The 22707-nt window shown below is 36.3% G+C and overlaps 4 protein-coding genes across 4 annotated transcripts; 2 read left to right on the top strand and 2 right to left on the bottom strand.

The window, feature by feature from the left end:
* Positions 1–3483: 3483 nt before the first annotated feature.
* Positions 3484–7525, bottom strand: LOC141833335 (uncharacterized). The gene is made up of 3 exons (XM_074720752.1): positions 7287–7525; positions 7122–7210; positions 3484–3834 (listed from the first exon to the last, which is right to left on the bottom strand). Exons 1-3 carry the CDS (start codon positions 7450–7452, stop codon positions 3703–3705), a joined length of 387 nt encoding a protein of 128 aa, XP_074576853.1. The 5' UTR covers positions 7453–7525; the 3' UTR covers positions 3484–3702.
* A 435-nt stretch (positions 7526–7960) lies between these two features.
* LOC141833542 (histone H3.2) lies at positions 7961–8618 on the top strand. The gene has a single exon (XM_074721018.1). It carries the CDS (start codon positions 8046–8048, stop codon positions 8454–8456), a length of 411 nt encoding a protein of 136 aa, XP_074577119.1. The 5' UTR covers positions 7961–8045; the 3' UTR covers positions 8457–8618.
* Positions 8619–9060: 442 nt separating this feature from the next.
* On the bottom strand, positions 9061–9954 carry LOC141833917 (uncharacterized). The gene has a single exon (XM_074721416.1). The coding sequence runs from the start codon at positions 9952–9954 to the stop codon at positions 9061–9063; it is 894 nt and encodes a 297-aa protein (XP_074577517.1).
* Positions 9955–15924: 5970 nt separating this feature from the next.
* Positions 15925–22116, top strand: LOC141833023 (protein LIKE COV 1-like). Its single transcript, XM_074720404.1, has 7 exons — positions 15925–16130; positions 17644–17696; positions 18940–19049; positions 20090–20257; positions 20321–20418; positions 21515–21641; positions 21748–22116. Exons 1-7 carry the CDS (start codon positions 15969–15971, stop codon positions 21846–21848), a joined length of 819 nt encoding a protein of 272 aa, XP_074576505.1. The 5' UTR covers positions 15925–15968; the 3' UTR covers positions 21849–22116.
* Positions 22117–22707: the final 591 nt, after the last annotated feature.

The following is a 22707-nucleotide window of genomic DNA, read 5'->3' as shown; positions in this document are numbered from 1 at the left end:
AATTACATATCCACTTCAACAATGTTTTACTGTCATAATAATACAAATGTATATCCAAAGTATCACATATCCACTTCAACGATTGATTTTTTTTCCTTCCTCTCTCTCTTACGTACATGCAATATCTTTTCTTCGCTCCTTTACCTGCAATAAATTTTTTTCTTCTTTTTCTTTTTAAATTAAATTAATTTTTAATTCTAATTTTAATAAATAATCTTTTAAATTTATTTAATTTTAATTTTAATTTTAAAACTTTAATAAAAATAAAATAAATATAAAAGAAGATTAATACAAAGTTTTAAAAAAATTATTTTGAATATCTTCTTATTTTTCAATATCTAATTATAAACAATAAAATTAATAATGAGAGAGCGGATTTTATTAATAAAAAAAATAAAATAAAATAATAAATATATTTTAATATTAGTTTTTAGAAATCAACATCACAATTTAAATACCAATATTGATGTGGTATTGATTTCTGAAAACCAACAACATAGTGGTGTTCATTTTTTTTTTGAAATTAGTATTATAGTGTTGATTCTTCTCACATATGTGGTGTTGATTTTCGAAGGTCAATACTACTTTGATGTTGGTCTTCATATTAATACCATGATATTTTGAAAGTTTAAATCATTTTGAGGATTGTTGGAAGGGCCTTAAAATAGGAAACGAGAGTTTATTTGAACTCATATTTACTTAATAAATCCACATATTGGAATGGATCTGATCGAAATTTTTTAGGTGCATCAATGAATTTTGATTGAAACTCATTGATGGACTTTGATGATTTGGATTTATAAAATTTTACAATGAGATGTAAGTGTGTAGAATGGTAGATTTGGTGAGAAATTATAGTTTTGAATTTTTTACACGAAGTTATAGACCCATTTTAATTGACACAAAATTTAAAATTTTTTAAAGCTTTTGAGCAATGTTGAGAATCTTTTACGATGATAACGGAGGTACCCTTCGACTCCCGGACACTGCATAAACTTACATGAGTTAAAATGAGCTCGATCAGAGCTCTCTAAGTCTATCAATGAATTTTGGTTGAAATCTATTAATGAACTTAGGGGATTTGAATTTCTGAAAACTTATAATGAGATGGAAGAAGTTAGTGTTTAAAAGGTATATATGGTATCCAATTTTGGTCCTAAAATATGTAAACAAAGTTATAGTTGTGTGCCAACTAGCACAAATAGTGGTGTTGGTTTCTGAAATCAGCACCACAGTGTTGGCTCTTCTCATACACTATGGTGTTGATTATCGAAAGTTATCATCACTATGATGCTGATCTTTAAAAATCAATACAATAGTATTCTGAAAGTTTCAAATCGTTTTGAGCACTACTGGGAGGGTTTTAAAACAATAAACGAGGATTTATTTGGACTCATGTTCACCTAATAAATTAACAAAATTTAGAATGGGTACGATCAGAGCTGTCTAGATCTATCAATCAGTTTTGACTAAAATTCATTGATGGAATTAGACGACTTGGACTTTTGAAATTTTATAATAAGGTGGAAGTGTATAGAGTGTGTAAAAGTTAGATATGGTAAGAAATCTTGGTTTTGAGTCTCTTACATGAGGTTACAAGCTAGTGTCAATTGGCACATATTTTGAAATTTTTTAAACCTTTTGAGTAATACTAAAAATCTTTTATGATAATAATGTAGGGTACTCTTATATTCCTAGCATTGTAAAAACCTACATGAGTTGGAATCTTGGGCTCTCTCCAAGGTCTCATATCAATGGAGATATCTTTAATTTTTTTAAACTAATGTAAGTCTATTTCCATGTGTTCTTTAAATGTGACATCCTATGTTTGCACCCTTGCAACCCAACAATCCCCCCTCATTTAACAAAGGAACCTATAATAGCCCCCCGGTCTAGCCCAAAACACACCTTAAGCCTTTTTGACCAGGACTTTTTGCCACATACTCGTAGGATTGTCAAAATCAAGTATGAACACCATAAATATTTTCACTTACACCTAGTCGCAATTATGTTAACTTTTAAAATTTTAAATCCCAACCTACTAGGAGTTCTCAAAATTCATTAATGGACTTAGAGGTTCTGTCGGACTTATTCTCCTATGGGTTTTTGCACGTTCCGGAGCACTATGCTATTTCCTTTGTTTAAGGTTCAAACCACATGGTTGTTATTTAAGATGATGTTGATTTTTAAACATCCGACGGTTAGTGTTAAATTTTATTGCCCACTATTGGGCCTAAGCCCTCATGACTTTGTTCTTGGTGTTTAAAAATCAACACCACAATGGAGATATCTTTCAAACATCAATACTACATCATTATTGTATTGATTTTTAAATATGTAGTACCTATGTTTGCACCCTTGCAACCCAACATAGTTATTATCAATTTAATTTATTTTTTATTCTTTATAATTAGATTATAAAAAATAGATGATAATAAAAATAAAAAATATTTTTAATTTTTTATTAATTTTTAAAATATTTTTTAAAATTTTTATTAAAATTTTAAAATTTAAATTAAAAATAAATAAATTTAGAGGAGGGAGGTGAAAAAGTCAACTGACATAGGAATAAAATTGAAATTAAATTCACCACATAAAAATTACTGTTTTTTTATTTAATGGTAGCAAGGTGGAACCGTCAACTGACATAGAAGGAATAAAATTGAAATTAAATTCAATTCCACATCTCAAAAACTGCCCTGCGCTAGCCATGTGAGCAAGCCCGTGGGGGCAACTTTTTTATTTAATGATCCATGCATCTTGAATTAATGTTTCCAAATCACTTCATTCTATTTCATTTATTATTATTGTGAATATCCTTTTATAATATTCGAAAAATCTCTTTCTCCCAAAAAAATAGAAAGATTTTTTTTAATCTTTATTGATTATGGTAGACAAATTATGTTGATAAATTTAATTGTAAAAATAAAAAAAGACATTACTCGTTAGATTCATAGAAAAATTATTACAACATTATCGTAGAACAACATTCCTGTTACAACATGTAATAATCACAACATAACTCTGAAAATATATAAAAATAAATTAATTTAATTTAACTAATAATCTATATATAAAATAGTTTTATCTTTATTTTTTTTATTAATTTGATTACAATTATTCAAACATCATAATTAAATTATTTTAATATAATCAAATTCATTATAAAAATATTATAGCAGAACCTAATTCCTCACGGACTTACACAACTTTTTTTTTCAATGATTTATAATGCAATTATCGCAAGGCGTACGTGAAAGACTAACAGTTTAGTAGTTCATGTGGCCTAATGCGTCACATGATGGTGTGCTTAATTGATAAAAATAATTTGTTCATTCTTTATCAATTCTTATGGAATAATGATTCTACCCATCTGCAATAATTTTGTCATGATTCAACCCAATAGTAATTATCAAAAAAAATTATGACAAACTTTAATTACTTTTGGGTAGAATTATATTACCATGTCATCTGCCAATAACATTAAAATATCCAAACTCCAGGCTTCCAATAAATATTTACGCATAAATATTCGCCAGGAACACAATTGAGAGGTACATGACAATCTCTCAATCGGCAGACTGAACTGGATGAAAGATAGTGAGTATAGTTCTCTCTTCCAACATATGTTTTCTATTGACATTTAACCAAACGAAAAGTGTGTTACAATTCCCAGTGTTACCCAAGAACTCAGTTCCATGTCTAGTCACATTTCCACGCCTTGTTAAGGGCATCAAGGACGTTCTGTAGAGTTACCTCTTGCACAAGCACAACCTTTTCCCTGGATTTTGAACCAGAACCAATAGACACTTGCCTTTTCTTCACACCTAATACCTGCAATATGGTAAATAAGTTCTGGCCTTTCATGCACTGAGTGATAATATGGATTTCTTCAAACTACAGTTTGCATTTGAATAAATAAGGATCCTTTAGCAATTACTATGGATTTGTGGATACTTCCATTAGTTGTGTATCCTATGACCATCACATGCTCAATTGTAAAAATATGCTTGGTTGGATATCACTGAATGCATATAACTGCCACTACTGTACCGAAAGAAACAAGATATTAGATGTCTTAACAATTCAAGATTAAAGCATATTTCTTGATTAGACCATGGAAATATCCACTTATCATTTAAATTTGCAATTATATTACTTTGCACATATAATTTTGAAGACTTGCCCTTTGGTTGGGTTTGTTCCTGGTTGCCAACTTCACTATCTAATGGAATGAAGTCAAGCGTATATGATACTGACGAGTAGTATTTGGAAGGATAGTGGACACTTCTAAACTTAAATGAAGATGCATTTCTTTGCATCTCGAGAAAGCTCAATTGAGCCAATGCAAACGTGCTGATCAGATGCATGACCAAGCATTTAAGAACCAGGAAACCTACTTCTCAGAATAAGCTAACCACATAGGGATATTAGATATCAAAGGTTGTGGTATTTTAATCAAGATGCACTTACAATCTTCTCATCTCTTCTTTTGACATAAAGTCTTTGCCTAGTAAGGATTCTGGATCACATGATCAGATTTGTAACACAGATGGAGTTGTATTACACCTTAAATATATGACTATATTGGGCACTAAAAGAATCATAAAAACTACTGCAAACAAGCACATACAGGTAATTATCTACAGTTTCGTCCATTCTGCAAATTAACAATACTTAGCGGAGAAAAAAAAATGCAACCAGCACATGGTACTGACTCAGGTCGGCTACATTAAGTATCTTTCTGGCACAATCAAAACAGAAGTAAATATCTACATCACAAACAAAGGCAACATTCTTAATGTTGCTTGGATTCATTTTTAGTATGTATGTCATGCTCATGATATCCACCTCAATAGAACTTTAGGGACTACTTTGTATGAATAACACAGCCATTTCGTAGTCTGCCAATTTGTTTGATTAACAGGACACCAACAAGATAAGTGTTAGTACCCCAATGTGGAGTTTTTGATGTAGGGTCAAATAAGTTTGAAATTAGATCTTGTTATATTTAACACTTGTGTCTAAGTGTACAGGGATTTAGGAGATGACAAATAATATTTAGATGGTGAACCTTGACAGAAGACACAAGTGAACAAGAAGATGACATGAGAAAGAAGCCGACAGGCACAATGCATCCGAGATACGAGGAGCCGCGGAAAAGTACTCCGGCTGAACGAGAAGGACGCGCGAGAGCGAATCGGAAGGGCTCGATGCATCCGAGGAACAAGCAGCTGAGAGGAAGATTGCACAAAGCGACCAAGGTAGAACGGAGAATGAAGGAGGAAAATGATCGACGTGAAGTTGACCATTCCAGAAGCCCGGATCCATTCCGAATGTCCCGGCGTCCAATGCCCAGATCCATTCTAGACGCCTAAATGCCCAATCCAAGTCAGTGCGAGCCGTTGCCGAAGCGAATGAAGATGAAGTCCACGTCAGCGGAGTCCAAACGCCTAGATCGCGAGGAATCATCCAGAACTGTTGGCGGACCATTGCTAGAGTGGATTGGATCGACGAATTCAGGCACTCGGAAGTGCCAACGGTCAGATCAAGGTGAAAGCTATAAATAGACTGAAGCTCGAAAAAGAAAGTACACACTCGATTTTTATTGTTCCGTTCAATCTACTTAAATAGCTTTGTTTTCAACCATTGTACGAGGTTTCTCCACCTTCGGAGTGTTTTTGATGAGGAGATTTTGACAAGCACTTTCATAGGCTTGGACTAACAACCCTCGGGTTGTAACCAAGTAAATCTCTTGCCTTGTATTTTATTTCATGTTACATTTATATTTAATTAGTGTGTCCTTGCTAAAATGTTTGCAAGAGAAAAAAAGTTAATTGTATTTACAGATCACTATTCACTCCTCCCTTCTAGTGATCCAAGAAAAGCTTTTGTTGCACCAACAATACGTATACCATTTTGCAGATAACATGATCAACATAAACAAAACTAAAATTGACACGAAGAAAATTCATATTACCATTCCTAAGAGCAAAAGAAAATCAGCTAATTAAAATGTGAAATATTCTAGCTCATATTGATCCTTTGAATTGACAAATTCCCCTCTTCAGAATCAAATTTATCAATTTACCAATAATTTGATGTGCTAATAAATAATAGGTAGTTTACCATTATTTTGAATTGTTACTACTCCTCCATCAGCATTTTCCAGTCTCATTGTTACACCTGTTGTCTGGGGAACTTATCGCTAGTGTAATTAGTTAAATTTCCAATGCTATTGGATGCCATTGTTCAGTTTAGTTCACAACACAAGGCACTTTAATATGACAGTTTCCCAGTAAAAAGCAATATGTCTCAAGCTATCCTGCATTTGCCACATCCATGCAATTATTTTTTTTTTTTTTCAAAATTTCCATCTTCAGCAAGATCAGAAAGTCTCTTCATTTTTCATATTCTAGATTGCAATATGGTTGAAAGACATGATTAATGGTCAAAGGTTTAGCCATGGAGAAGGCTAATGGATGAGAGAGAGAGAGAGAATCATGGACTAAATACAAATCGTTCGGGCGAAGTAATCCTGATTTTAAATATGGCAAATCAAACCTCGAGTAAAAATAGATAAAGCAAAATGTTCTTGTCGTAATTTTGTTTAGTGGGAATTTGGTTATACAGTACAAATGGCTCGTGTGCCAACCATTCAATATATCCCACCATTAATAACTATTTCATCAATCACACAGGTTCAATGTTTGTTTGGTCTTCCACTTTCCTCTCAAAACCCTTAATTGAGTCATTTAGCCAGACAAAAACAAAAAGTGACCATCTTTGAACACGTTGAAATCAATCTTAACCTAATTTTGTGTCATCTAAGGATCTTAGCAATGCCCTTCTTAAACTTTGATATCCCACCACAAACTGATCGCACAAGGCAATAAACTACAAAGAGATTTGCGGCTTTTAAATGACATACAAGAGTAAATTTATGTGACTGTGTTCATATTATTTCACAAAACAGTGCAAAAACTATCTGTTCTTCGCAATTTCGTCTAAATTCCTCATTCAGTCCTATTCAAATCTACCGTCATTCTAGAAAGGCTAAGCAATACTTGTTGCCAAGGTTCAGAGAATTTTTATCAGGAGCGGAGAGAACAGAAACTCACCGAACTAATGTAGTCGAGCAGCGCCGCGTTGGCCTCGCCATCCCTCGCTGGGGCATCGATCTGAACTCCTACAGCCTCGTCGCCGACATCTGAAACCAGAAAAAAAACTCTCGCAGGGGAAAAAAACGGCAGACGACACAGAGATCGTAAGAGAAAGGGACGGACCAGTGATGGTGGCGACCTTGGACCCTGGCTTCGCGTGGATGGTGATGGCGACGGTCGACGGAGGAAGGAGACGGAGGCAACCGGGGAATTTGATCTCCGCCGGAGGGACGGCGGTCGCAGCTGCTGCGGAACCACCCTTCGCTTTCCCACGCTTGGGCGGCGCCATCTCCTCGCCGGATCCTTTCCTTCACGAAGCGAAAAGGGTTAACCTCGGGTCATTGGAACCCGAACGGGCTCAAGCTCAGCTTGAGCTCGTCAATTAGGTCAACCTGTTCTGTTTCGAGGTTGCTTACAGACCAAATCACACTCCCAAAAATCAAATATTATCTCTTAAATAAGCAACGAAAAAATTTTGGTGTAATAAATAAATATTGTATTGGATTTTGATTAAGTGTCCTTTTTTTAAAAAAAATATCAATATTCCAAAAACCCAATTAGAATCAGGTTAATTCTACCGAGACGAATCCGACGGTAAACAAAGCAACAGCAAAGGCTCCATGGTTTAGCCACGGATCGCGATCCGCGGGCTCAGTTTTAGATAGATCCCCACCATTCATTCATCCACATCTGACGATCCAAATGAAACTTAGGACTTAGAAGGAGGGATTGCACTTTGGGAGCCCGCCTTTTTTCGGTCTCCCTGCCACATCTCCTCCTATAAAAGGCACCACTCCGTGTGTTGTTCCCAATCGTCGTTCCAATTCCCAAATCACAAACCCTAGTTCGTTCTTCCTTCTGCCGATCTCGTCTTCTATCGCGATGGCTCGGACGAAGCAGACGGCGAGGAAATCCACCGGAGGAAAGGCCCCGCGCAAACAACTGGCGACCAAGGCTGCTCGCAAATCGGCGCCTGCCACCGGCGGCGTGAAGAAGCCCCACCGATTCCGTCCCGGCACCGTGGCACTGCGGGAAATCCGCAAGTACCAGAAGAGCACGGAGCTGCTGATCCGTAAGCTCCCGTTCCAGCGTCTTGTCCGTGAAATTGCCCAGGACTTCAAGACGGACCTCCGGTTCCAGAGCTCTGCCGTAGCGGCGCTCCAGGAGGCGGCGGAGGCCTATCTGGTTGGTCTCTTTGAGGACACCAATCTATGCGCCATCCATGCCAAGAGGGTGACTATTATGCCCAAAGACATTCAACTTGCGCGCAGGATCCGTGGGGAGAGAGCCTGATCCCTCTGATTTGCTTGTCTGATCTGTTTAGGGTTTAGGTTTTCTAATCTTATCTCGCTGTTGTCAACTCTTACCTTTCTGTGTTTGAATCTCCTAGTGGGTTGTAAAAAGGCTTCATTATCGAAGTTTGCTTTCTGCAATGTTACACTGCTGTTCTTTCTAGCGTTCGCTACATTGAACGATGAATGCTTTCGTTGTTGGCTTCTTCCGTGAAAATTGATTAGTGTTTCTATGTCGCAATTTTAGCCTTTCATAACTGTTTAAGCAGGAAGCGAGTATTGAACTTGAATTAGGGATGTCTATCATGTGAACATTCATCATTCAGCTCGAATTTTAAAATTGTTGTTTGATTTGTTTAGCACGGTGCTGCTGGAGCAATTGCTGTAGGATTCGGAGCTTGTTTTGCATTTGCTCTTATTCCTACACGTGGATATATTCTGGAATCTCAAGTCAAAGCCCAACTAGACTTGTTGATTCCTTATTCGAATCCAAATTATATTTCTTAATTTCTTAAACAAATCCAATCCGATGTTAAGAACAACAAAGGGAAGGACCATAGCTTTTGCTGCAGCCATGTTCAGCTAAAGAAGCTGGCGAGCAAGTTTCAATATTTCCAAACCCCACTCACGTTCGTTGGTGGGGCGAACGCCGGCGACGAAACTGAGGAAGCAGGTAACGAAGGAGAAGCAATAGAGCCATCTTCGTCCACACTTGTCGCCATCTCGGAGTCGAAGAGGCTCGCTTCCGGAATCCTTTGGCTTTGGTAGTAGTCTCCACTTCCTGGTAGTAGTAGCCTGGAGTACTCCAAGTGATCACCCAACGCTGCTGTCGTCGACGGGACAGAGTTAGGAACGAGGAATTGAACCGCTGGGGAAACAGAGGACGGGGGAGGCCGGTGAAGGTGGACGTACTCGGGGAAGTTGAGCTTTGCTCTGCTTCCCTTGAATCGGAGCGCAGCAGCGTCGTAGGCCCACGCCGCGTCCTCCGCAGTTGCGAAGGTCCCCAGCCATACTCTGGCGGCCTTATGCGGGTCGCGGATCTCCGCTGCCCATTTTCCCCACGGCCGCCGCCGGACGCCGCGGTACTTTCTCTCGGAGATTCCCATTGCCATGTGCTCTTCCGTTGCTGTTGGCGGAACTTGATAGCTTTCGGCATCCCCAAAACAAGATGGGTAATACTTCAGTCCCACCTCCGGCAGCAGCTCCTCTCTAGCCTTTTTCTGTCCGGCATCATCGCCGAAGGACATGAGAGAGTAAGAGGATGATACACAAGATGATGAAGAAGAGGGCGAAGCAGAAGAAGAGGGAGAGGCCGACGTGGACTCCCCGGACACGACATGGACCAAGGCCGAGACTATGGTCGACGTCTCCCAAGCCAAGAGGCCGCCGGAGAGCAAGGGCGCCGCAGGATTCTCGTAGATTCCAGCATTTACTGTTCCGGAGAATCCATGATCGCCGGAGAAGAAAGGGAGACTTGCCACTTCGTTTTCGTGGTACATGGCTGACTTGTGAAGGGCTGCGGCTTTAAGACGTTCTGCCGGAAGGCGGGTATTTAAAACAAATACAAAACACGTTTTGGGTCAGAAGAGTGTGGTGGGGCCGGGCGAGTGTGTGAACGGGTGTGAGATGCCGTTCACACATTATTTGACTGCGGATGAAAGAAGTTGTCTGTTGGGGTAGAAGGAATTATGGTGGGTAAGTATGGAATCAATAGTAGATTAGGGACAAAGTCGGCGCTAGATTCTAAAATATCTAACGTGGACAAAGTCATTGCGACGACCGCCGACATGCACTAATGCTAATTAGTAGTGGGTTTAAGTGTTTTACCATCCGTAAATTAAGGGGCAAATTCGTAAATCACGCATTTAAATTTAAAATACACTCGCACTTTAATATTTATTAAAAAGCATGTTTAATTTATTCCCTGAAATATTCCTTCATCAATTAATAGATTTTCTTTTTAAACCAAATAACTGATTTGATTATAACCTCAAAATCCCAATTAAATTGTTTACAGACTAAATACTCTCCCATAAATGAGACTGATTTGATTTTTCATTCTGGTTTTCTGGTTGCAAAAATAATGGAAACCGGAGCTAGTTTTCTGGTTTTGTCCCTTAAAACTTCAGCCCCTGAAATCAAACATTGACTAAAGAATTTCACACAACATCCAAAGTAGACCTACTTAGAATAAGATGCCAATATAAAAATATATAAACATAGTTGACTTATTTTCCTTGTTTGTTTTTTTTGTGAAAAACTGTTCAAGTTTAATATATCAATAAATAAAAAGTATGTCGACCGTGATTTATGATTTTGTGAAAATAGACACTTGTGGGCACTCGGGGTCAAGCTTTTGGAATATATATGTTGGAAGTGTTTTAGGTGCAGTGTATCATCATTTCTGTTTTGTTGTTTATGATGCTTATTATCATATATATAAATAGGCCCAATCTTTAAATTTATTTATTATTTTCCCTGAGGACGACTAAATTATACATATATATATATTCCTTGGATGATATATATATACTAGCAGTTAACTTTAGATGAATTCATAAAACACAAATAGTTAAGAGAAGTTTAACTTCATCACTCCTACTTTGAACACAAACTACTGATATCTAAATCTAATACTAGGATTTATTAATTTAACTATATATGTTTGGTAGGTGAAAATGCTGACCAAATAATTAATTGAAATCACTAATCGCCCCTTCCTCTAATTAAAACATTAGAACATTCTCTTGACAAGTTGACATTTGACCATGGAGTTATATAAATTCTCGGCAGAAGAAAAATATCCACAAAGACACCTACATCTTCGTCCCCATCTGTTGAAGAAGCTAGCAGAATGATTCTGAATATAAAATCTGTTTATTTTCTTTGGAGAAACAGTCATGCCACTAGTGGGACAAGGAAAGAAAGAAAAGGATGTTCGAGTCGAGCCCCACACTGCGAAGAAAGAGAGAAGGCAGGGCCAAATTCTAGAAATGGATGCATCGTTCGAGTCAAAATGCAAGTTCAACGCTTCCAGAAGAAAATCAGAATTCATGAGTTGAAATGCTGGTGATGGAGACAAGTCAATCACGGATGCTTGAGGACGACTGAAGGGATAATGGACGTTGACCTGCCACTGTCATGGCCGACCTCTTCGTTGCATGCTGTTGGATGAGGCCATGAGGGTGTCAACTCGTCGACCTCTTCTTGCATTGCATCTTGTTTAATTCGATAAGGGTACGTGCACTACAAAAAAATCATCGATTAACGACCGATTTTTCTGTCGCTAATCGGTCGCTAAATCCGATTAACCATCGATTAGTGACCGATTCAAAAAATCATAAAAAATTTCGTCGTAATTGAATTTAGCGACCGAAATTGAATTCGGTCGCTAATTAGCGACCGAAATCTAAATCGATCGCTAATTTTAGCGACCGAAATCGAATTCGGTCGCTAATTAACGACCGAATTCGAATTCGGTCGCTAAATTTATAAACCATAACAGAATTTGATTGTTAAAATTAACGACCGAATCCCAATTCTGTCGCTAAAATTACCGACGGAAATCTAAATCGGTCGCTAAAATTAATTACGGAATACAACTTCGGCCGTTAATTTCGTCATTAATATTTTAAAAAATTTATCAAGATCTCATGATTAACATACAATCATTATTAAAATTTTTACTCATACAATCTATATTTACAATCCACATTTAAAATCCATATCACAATTTTATCTAAATGAAAAATTATTTTTTTTATTAAAGATAAACTTGTTCGTACAAGAATAATTTTTGCAATGAAAGATCAAACAGAAAATAACAATCTTATTTTCTCTAACTACAAATAGATATGCATCACACACAACTCCGACCAGATCCCGTGTTCGCAGTAGTTCTTTATAACAGTCTCGCCGACACAAAGTTAGAGAAGAGTTGAAGCTTCCACCTTACGAAATCTTACTCGCTGACTCGACTTCCACCTTGCTCAAACAGAAAAATGGATGAATTTAATAAATTACCTTAAGAAATAAATGACCACCACAACATCATGAACTACAAAGGCAACAAAAATAAAGAAGTTATTTCTCACCAGCTAGGATGAACAACAAACCTTCCAGTAGATAGAGCCTAAATCATAGTGAGAAGAAATTCTGATGAATACACTCAATTCCCTGGTAACACCAAAAAACAAGCATCAGACATCGAGATAAAAATGAATTTGGTAAACAAATTTTCAAGAAAATAATTTCATTATTAGAATTAACCATTTCAGCTATTAACTAACACCTCAATACAATATAACACTAAGCAGTGACTCTTAGAGGAAATCCTAGTTGAAATCTTGAGAGGATGCCTCATCCACAGATGATCGAGAGGAAGCCATTCCAGTCTCAATGCCATCTCAAAATGAAGCCTCGTCCACAGAATAAGATTGAGAGGAAGCTTCAAGAGGAAGCCTTGCTGCTCACAGTTTCACCTTGAGAGGAAGTCACATCCTTACAGGAAGATCTCGAGAGGAAGCCTTACGCCCTTGAAAAAAGACGAGAGAAAGCTTCAGCTGCGCAGAGAAGAAAAAGAGTAAGTCTCGGTGCTTGAGGTTTCACAGATCATGGAGGATGACTACACCTAGAAAAAAACTTGTCTCAATTTGTTCTGCTTCCTAGCCGGTGAATGTAACGATATGTTCTGCCCAGACCAACCAGCACTAGACCGTATCTAAAACAAGTCTCGGAGAATATGTATTATAATAGGCTATTATATGGTCTTCCAAAGAATTACAAATTTTGAAAGTTGGGATCGTTGATTAAATAAAAAATAATTTTAGAAATTTCATTGATTGTAGTATTTGCGTTCAACGAACAAGACATATTATTGTTATTGATTTCTTTTTTTAAATGATATTAATTCGTCTAATATCTCGGCATTTGTCAATGAATGATTTGATAATTAGAAAAGAGTAAACCAAAGAAAAACATGTGTATTTCTTACCTATATTAGTTTTGCACATTCTTCACCTTATACTATGTGTGAGAGAAGGACTATAATTTTGATAAGACCCTCTCAATATATTGATAATGTGATGCATGCCAAATCTAAAGAGGAAAAAGAGAAAAATCATTTATATTTGAGGACCTCAACTGTCATTATTCACTGACAAGCACTTCCAGGTGGTACCTTTAGAGGTAATAATGAATCTCTATTTTCATCTAATTATGGGAATTTAATTTTTTTGTGTTGGTGAAAGTTTTTACAAAAATGAATATAGAAATTGATGAAGTTGTACTTGAAAATGTTTCAAAAAATATCTAATATATCACTCTTGAAATTCAAAAAGAGATTTTATATATTATGGCTAGCTAGAGTATGAGATATGATTCATGAAGAAGTTAGATATAAATGCATTTGTATTCTTGTTGATGAAGCACATAATATATCTAAACGAGAGTAAATGACTATTATCTTAAGGTTTGTGAACAATCATGAGATTTTGATAGAAAGATTTTTTATCATCAAAAATGTTAATGACACTACCTCATTGAATTTGAAAAAAGATATATCAAATGTTCTTGTTTATCATGACCTATAAATTAAGAAAATAATAAGCTAAGGATATGATGGTGCTAGTAATATGCGTGGCGCATGGAAGAACTTCAAGCATTATTTCTCAGAGATTGTCCTATGTATATTATGTCTACTGTTTTGCCCATCAATTACAATTAACATTGGTTTATGTAGCTAAAGATGTTAATGTTATTTGGCAATTCTTTTCTCATTTGGATAATATTGTCACTTCTTCTACTGAACACATTACTGAGTTACATACTGCACAGAGAAATGAAATTGAACATATGTTGGCAATTGGAGAATGTGATTTTGGAAGTAGGGCCAATCAGATTAGTAATTTACAACGAGCATGAACTACTCATTGGAGTTCTTATTATGACTTAGTAAAAAAGTTCATAGATATGTATGCTACAACTTACAAAGTTTTTGAAGTTTTTAGTGACCATTCTCTAAATGAAAGAGCTAAGGCTGAAGTTCGGGGGATTTACAGAAATATGACAAACTTTGAATTTGTATTCATTTTGCACTTAATGCATAAAATTATGAGAACAACAGATATCCTTTGTCAAATTCTTCAAAGAAAATCTCAAGACATTTTGACTGCTTTTACATTTGTCTCTACTATCAAAACTATCCTTCAAAAACATAGAGAATGCGGATGGGAATAATTTCTTCATGAAGTAAAAGTTTTTTGTTCGAGAAGTGAAAGTTTGTCTGACCTTAATTATCTATAGAAGATCGATCATTCCCGTTAGCAAACTACAGTTGAGCATCATTACCACTTTGATGTTTTTAATGTAGCAATAGATTTCATCTTGATAGAGTTAAATACTCGATTCAATGAGTCATCAGTGGAACTTCTTTCTTTTAGTATAACTTTAGATCCTAAAATTCATTTAAGTCAATTAATAGTGATAATATTTGCAAGCTTGCAACGAAGTTTTATCTTGAATATTTCACAAATCAAGACATAATCGTTTGGAGTATGAATTTATACATTATAAACTTGATGTGATGCAGAATTTGAAGGCTTTTACACTTGTTGAGTTGTGTAAGCAATTGACTAACAATGGGCAGTCAAATGTTTACATTTATGCTTCCTAAATTGATACTTATTTCTACTACCACTAATGAGCGAATCTTTTCAGTAATGAAGCATGTGAGACAACACTTCGTAATAAAATAGATGATGACTTTCTTGAAGATTCATTAACACTTTATATTGAATGAGATTTAGCTAAGAATATATAGATGTAGATTCTATTATAGATAAATTTTATATTTCAAAATCTATGTAATGACTAACTATAATTCCTATATTCATTCCTGACTCTAATACCTCTTGTTGAACAATGAAATAAATTCATATAACACGATATTTCACATAGATATTTTTAAATTTTATCTAAAAAATCTAATACCAATAAAAATATCTTTCAATTTTAAATATATGATTTTTTTGTATATTTTTAATGTAAAACTTTGATTGCAATTTCAACGCTACTGGATCAATCGAGAGCGTTGTGCAAATGATACTTTACTTTGCATGCATCAGTTGAATTTTATAGATTGGTTCATAATTGATCAATTGATATACTTAAAATTTGTACCATAGTTTGTTATTAACCAGGTGCAGTCCGCTGGATACGCGACTAACCTCATCTCATACATCCAACGGCTGGGATTTCTTCATCTCATCCACAAGCAAATCGGGACCAGATCGAACAGCTGGCGTAGTTCGTCAGGCTGCGAAATTTAAATCGATGGATCTTCCCTCTCACCAAAGACGATAACCCACTATCTAACTCAGTTGATCCTGACCATTCAATCCGTCGATCGCTTCCTGGTTCTTTAAGGGTATTCGCTGGGTCGCGAGTTGAGCTTTCCGGTCTAAGTCTTCGCTGAGCAAACGGTTTCCCCGTTTCGCCAGGAAGAGGCTGTGCAATGGACGACGAGAAATCGACGATGCCGATGGGGAATCGAGAGCGGGATCGGGAGCTTCTCATCATCCCCGTCGTCGATGACGAAGCCGATGGCAAGGCTTCCTCCTCCGCCTCCCCAGCTCGCGTCCACCATCCGCACCACCAGCACCACTCCGGTAGAGAGGTGACGACTTTTGCCTCTTCCATGATTATTTTTCGCTTTATCTGATCTGTTCTTATCTCGACCGGATTTGCGACCTCCGCGGGTTCATTGTAATTGGGGTGTATTGTGCTTTGGGGGTATCTCAGGTTTGGGTTGATTTCATGGCTTCTAGGGTTTGCTCCGCAACCTTATACCAATTTTCTGGATATGCTGCTATTTGTTTGCCATTATTGAGCTGGAACTCCAAAACATGCCCATAATTTTGTTCAATTTTTTTATTTACACAGTTTGGAATTAGCATTGAAAAAAAATCCATATCTTCTTCTATTTGTGCCTACTTATTCTACACCATTGGAAGCATCTAGCTGTTGTAAAAGCGGGTCATTTGATTGTGAACAGTTGTGCCATACTCCTGACCTGAAAATGTAGGCAAAAGTTGAGAGTTTGTCCACTGTATCAATGATACAGATTAATTGAAAGGAAAACTTGGAGACTGTGATATGTTTTGCACTAATGTGCCTGAAACTTGTTGAGTTGCAAGGGTGCAAACATAGTCCCACATCTAAAGTACATAAAAAAGATCATGGGATTAAAAGGATGGAAAGTATCTCCATTGGTATGAGGCCTTTTGTAAGAACAAAACCATGAGGGCTTAGGCCCAAAGTGGACAATATCATACCATTGTGGAGATATTTTGATATGACAAGTGGTATCTCTTCACCGGACTAATCGCCGGATGAGCCATGATCCAGATCTAACCATGTGGTTTGAACTTTAAACAAAGGAAGTGAGTGCTCCTGTGTCTGAATCAAGAGGACTAGACACCAGGTGAGAAGTCCTAGTAGGTCGGGTGGACCGAGGGGCAAAAAGTCCTAGTTACGACTAGGTGGGAAGTCCTAGTAGGTCGGGTGGACTGAGGGGCAAAAAGTCCTAACTGCGACTAGGTGGGAAGTCCTAGTAGGTCGGGTGGATTGAGGGGCAAAAAGTCCTGGTGGGTCGAGGATTCAGACATCAAAAACAACGTTGAGGGAGGCCTGTGGTCCTTTGTTTGAGGGAGGGATTGTTGGGTTGCAAGGGTGCAAACATAGTCCCACATCTAAAGTACATGGAAAAGATCACGGCGTTAAAAGGATGGAAAGTATCTCCATTGGTATGAGACCTTTTGGGGAGAGTCCAAGAACCAAACCATGAGGGCTTATGCCCAAAGTGGACAATATCATACCATTGTGGAGATATTTTGATTCCATCGGTACTTACAAAACTCTTATTTTATTCCTTCTTGTTCTCTTCTTGCTATGAAAGGTCTGCATCATACCTGCACAATCACAAGGATTCATTAAAGAATTCTAGATACATAGATCTGCATTTTTAATTGCTAAATATCATATCAAGAAGTTGAAATTTTCTTTGATATCCAATTGCTCACATTTAGAAGACCTTGTCGAGGACTGTGATAACGTGCAAACTCTATACTTCTAATGCTTCTTTTTCATACGCTCGGTCTTGCTAAATTAACCATTCCTACAATTTGCAGGCATTCTATAAAGTAATACGTAGTTGGGCTTCAAAAAAATTCATGACTGGATGGTAAGCTTCTTCAATTGTCTAGCATGATATTGGATTTTCCATTCTTATCTTTTTTTAAGAAAAAAGAAAATATATTTCTATCATTAGGTATTGTGTTTTCCCATTTTCCTCTTTAATAATTGTAATTTGTTAAATTGGACAACTGATAGGAGATTGTCCTTGAAGGCCGAGATAGGTATTGAATAGTAAAGGGCCTTTGTAATGAGTACACTGGACCCAACAGGATATGTATATTGCAACCCAGCACCAACCTAGAAAGGATATTAACTCATATGTTGGTTTCAATATGTTCTTCTGTTATAAATTTCCCTTTTTATGGATCATCTGTAAATTTATAGCATGCTGTAGAAGGGAGCTGATAGTAAATGGCAGTTCCTAAGCAAATTATGAATTCCGATAATGCATGTCATTGAAGACTCAATACTGTGAAGTTCAAAAATGCAGTAGATTTAACACAGTGGAGTTGGAGATCTTGTCTCTTGACAATGATCTGTAATAGATAAAGTTATTCTAATAGATAGTTTTGTTTTTTTTATTTACTTGTTTATGACAGCATCCTGTAATGATTGCTAAAATCTCTTATATAACGTCTATTGTTTCAAACTTTTTGGCTTCATGGCATACTGCAGCATTTATCTTTTGAACAATTTGATGTGGCTGTTGTCCCAGTAAACTTCCTTCAAGGTTTTGATTTGCTCAAACCTGCTTTGGTTACTTTTTCACCAATTTAGTGGAGCAAAATATTTGAGTTGATTTGTTCAGAAACATTGGTTGGTCATTGAATCAACCTGACTGCAGCTCAAGTTTTAGCTTGCCTTCAAGAACCACATATATTGTTCAAGGAGACCTCTAAATCCTGCTAGATTGAAAGCCACTAAAATATAATATGAAACAATTAAAAACAATTATAATTTATCATGAGTTTTTCTCGCTGAAGCCTAAATTGAAAACAATTACAGATGAGTAATTGAGTGGTCATTGAAAAGTAACTGTGAGATGGTTCACTTTTCCCACTAGCCTACTGTTCTTGTACTTCCCCGACTTTAATGCTCCTCCTATCTTGGGACTTATCTAACACTAAAGATCCATGGGAATGCCTACTATATTAGTTTCTATATCCAATCCAAATATTTTAATTTTTATTCATTCCAATTATCTCACTAGTTTTCCATGAAGTGACATTTATCTTGGTTTAATCATGTTATAATTACCTTTCCTTCTTTTTTTTTTCTGCATTTTGCAGTGTGATCCTCTTTCCAATTGCAATCACCTTCTACATCACATGGTGGTTTATTCATTTCGTTGATGGATTTTTTTCTCCAATCTATGCTCAACTCGGGATAAACATATTTGGTATGTACATTGTTATTTGCTATTTTTTTGGCCCATTTTTTAAATGCTCTAATGACATGTTCAAATGCTGTAGATTTATTGTATTTTAAGTGCTTTCCTCCCTATGTTAATCGTGGCTATGTTTTTCACCATGTTCTTCTGTTACTTCTGCACAACTGTCTGTACTACGATAATCAATTTCCTTTATTGCTTTGTTTCTGAGATCAAGACTGGTTTGTATTTTCTTCTTTTGCCCTTTACTTTTTTGAATCAATTTTCTTTTAGATCTTCCATGTTAATATATATATTTCTTCTTATTTTCCTTCCTTTGGTTATCTAAGCTCAAACCAGTTTGGGTTGTGTCATGCTTCATATCTCAGAAATTCACTGCTTCCTGTGGAAGAGTTATAACAGAGGTTCCAACTTTACTTGCTCAAGCAACATGTATGTTCCTGAATATCTAGATGTTTAATCTTACTCTGCAAGACCTGGCATCTCCAGTGGATCATAGTCATACCAGCTTGAAAATCCATGTTCTAGAGTAACACATTTAGGGAGGGAGAGCTTTAAGTTTGTTTTGTGAGAGAATTTATTGTCAAGCTATTCTGTTATTTCACTTTTTTTGACGAGGCAAAATAAATGTCACCTCCTAGGAGTTGTTATTTCTTTTTCTTTATGAGACTTCAGTTGCCTTGAAAATTTTGTCACACACTACTAATCATGGATTTTAACTGTCATCTGTCTTGGTTATGTTTTTTATTTTTTGCTCACTGTCTTTGTTTTGTGTTTTTGTATTATAGCAAACAAACATGATATCTTCGTCAGCATCCAGAAATGCAAACATCTACTTGACTGAGAGTACCACACTTGCACAGATGTGTGCACAAAAAGCATGCATGCATCCTTGCAATTAAATATATTTTTGGTTGATCATTTTGAAGCTTATAAACCTCTTTCTTATTTTGAAATAAATATAGGTGTTCAAATACTGTTGCTGAAGCATACTTTATGTATTCTACTTGTTTATATTTATTGCGGAACAACTTACTTTGTCTTTCCAGGACTTGGCTTTGTGACTTCCGTAACATTCATCTTTTTGGTTGGAGTGTTCATGTCTTCATGGCTGGGAGCTTCTGTTCTTAGTCTTGGTGAATGGTTTATCAAGAGGATGCCATTTATTCGTCATATCTACAATGCGTCTAAGCAGATCAGTTCTGCTGTATCACCTGGTACATATTCTTGATGACTATTTTCTACCTAATAATTATGATTGATGTCCTCCCTATTTATAGATCAAAATAAGCAAGCTTTCAAGGAAGTTGTAATTATTAGACACCCAAGAGTTGGTGAATATGCTTTTGGATTCATCACCTCCACTGTTGTCCTTCAGGTAGTTGTTGATTATCTCCATTAATACATGATGATTCAATTTTCATACCAATTTTTCTTCAGTACATTTTCCTGTTATGTGGTTAAATATTTTGCCCCTGGACTATATATATGCACGTGCACAGGCACACACACCTGATCACATTTACCTTTTTTTTTTTTTTTTGGTTTTTTGCAATTTGCATTATAGAATGTTTGTCTCCTTGAGGTTCTTCAACGTTTAACTCCAAGTTCATTGATAAGTAATTCAATCTCCGTTCTATTGGTATCACCATATAAAACTCTTAATAGAGTTGTCAATTTAGGGTATGTTTGTCAGATTGGCCCTCCTCGTCAAATAATTTAAGCGGGTTGAGTTGAAATTTTATCAATCTATTTTAAGATGGATTTAAGCGGGCAAACCCATCTGGGTCCACGACCCGTAGGGATTGGCCCATGGTGGGTTTGGGTTGGCCCGTAGGTTGAGGAAAAAAATTCTTCTGAAATTTAGAACTAAAGTAGAAAATTCAACGTGCTTGTGGGCTTGAGTTGTCCCGTGCGTTGAGAAAAAAAATTCTTCCAAAATTTAAAATTAAAGTAGAAAACTCAATGGGTTTATGGGCTTGACCCATCTAATCCGCAATTCAAACTTAAAAATTTCAACATTTTCTATCGATATTTTTTATTTTTTGATGGGCTTCTAGGCTGGTCCACTTAACCTGGAACCCACCTTGGGTTAGGGATTTCTCAACCCGCTAAGATGGTGGGCTGGCCCGTCTCGTTACCGTCATATGATGGGTTTTTGGCGAGTTGGTCCGTCTCATCTTGGATTGGCCCGTTTGACAACATTAGGTCTTATAGGTTTTGGCAGCCCTTGGTGGATCTTTGACTGAAATATCATATGTAGTTGTATTAATATTTTTGTAGGTCTCTCTTGCTTTTTTTTGGCTTATATTGCATTAAAGACATAAACAACTTTTTGTCTTCATATACAAATATTTTTTCTGTGGACAACTTTTGTTCTAACCATCTCTGTTAATACAATTTTGTGTATTTGTGCAAATGAGTGATGTCTTGTCGATGACCTCATGTTTCCTTCTCATTTGATGTATCAATAGGGTTATTCTGGCGAAGAGGAACTCTGCTGCGTCTACGTACCAACCAACCATCTTTACATTGGCGACATATTTTTAGTGAACACAACCGATGTCATTAGACCAAATCTTTCTGTTAGCGAAGGAATCGGTAGGCTTGTTTGCTTTTCACTGCAACCCACCTTGCACACACTCAAATATTTTGCAATTATATGAATTCTCACGATGTGATTTTACACTGATGTTCTTCAACACAGAAATTGTTGTTTCTGGTGGCATGTCGATGCCTCAAATTCTCTCAACCTTGGGTCCGCATACAGCACATAAAAGAGCAAGATCCAGCATAATTTTCACTTAGTTGCAGCGATACTTCTGAGTTGATTTCTTTTGTATTCTTGTTTCTTTTTTGAAAAAAAAAAGTTTCTTAACTTCTAGCTGTTTTGGCTATAAACATGCTTCTTTTAGTTTCATTTTTTTATTTTGTAAATAGGTCATTGAAATTTGGTAGAATTCTGCATGCGTACTGATTGACCTCAATTTCCAGTTTTGCCAATTTAGATTCACCACATTGTAATTTATGACAGTCAACTATTTCTTTTCTTATACTTCTTCATTGTAAAATTCGTTTTCACCAAACAATTTGTTCGTCAATATTTTATTTCAATCTGTTGTCTTACAAATTTACAGTTTCATTCATTACAAATTTTGTCTTTGTTCGATTTCATCAAGTAATGAAATAAATGAGCATTAGAATGTCTTATGATTGATTGTTTTTTATCATACAAAAAACATCGTTGGCTCCACATTCGTTGTTCTTGGTGTCGATGGTCATGTATGTATATGATAAGACACGCTCGTCATCTTCATGCCTCAATATCACTGGACATGTTACTGATGGATGTTGATTCTATGTTGGCTACTCTTAAACCTCAATATTGCCATAATTTTCTATTTTCTATCACCGTTAACTTATCCATATCTTTCTTATGTAAAAAAGGTAGAATTTGTCATTCAGCGGTTTCACACGATCGGTCTTACGATCATTTATGAGGAGGTAAATTGAGAAATTGTAGTTGGCTACGACGGAGGAGAATATTATTCGGGTTCGTCGAGATTCGAACTCTTGACCTCTTCTGTAAATCTGTTCTATTGTAACTAATTTAGCTATGTCTCGAGAGCACATTTGGCTGTTTGAGTTCATAAACTAATTTAGGCTG

The sequence above is a fragment of the Curcuma longa genome, chromosome 8, assembly GCF_044706935.1.
Source record: "Curcuma longa cultivar G26 ecotype Majalengka, Jawa Barat chromosome 8, ITB_CL_G26_1.1, whole genome shotgun sequence".
In the NCBI taxonomy this organism is placed as follows: Eukaryota; Viridiplantae; Streptophyta; class Magnoliopsida; order Zingiberales; family Zingiberaceae; genus Curcuma; species Curcuma longa.
Note: the sequence above shows the minus strand (reverse complement) of the source record. Positions and strands in the feature narration are given on the sequence as shown.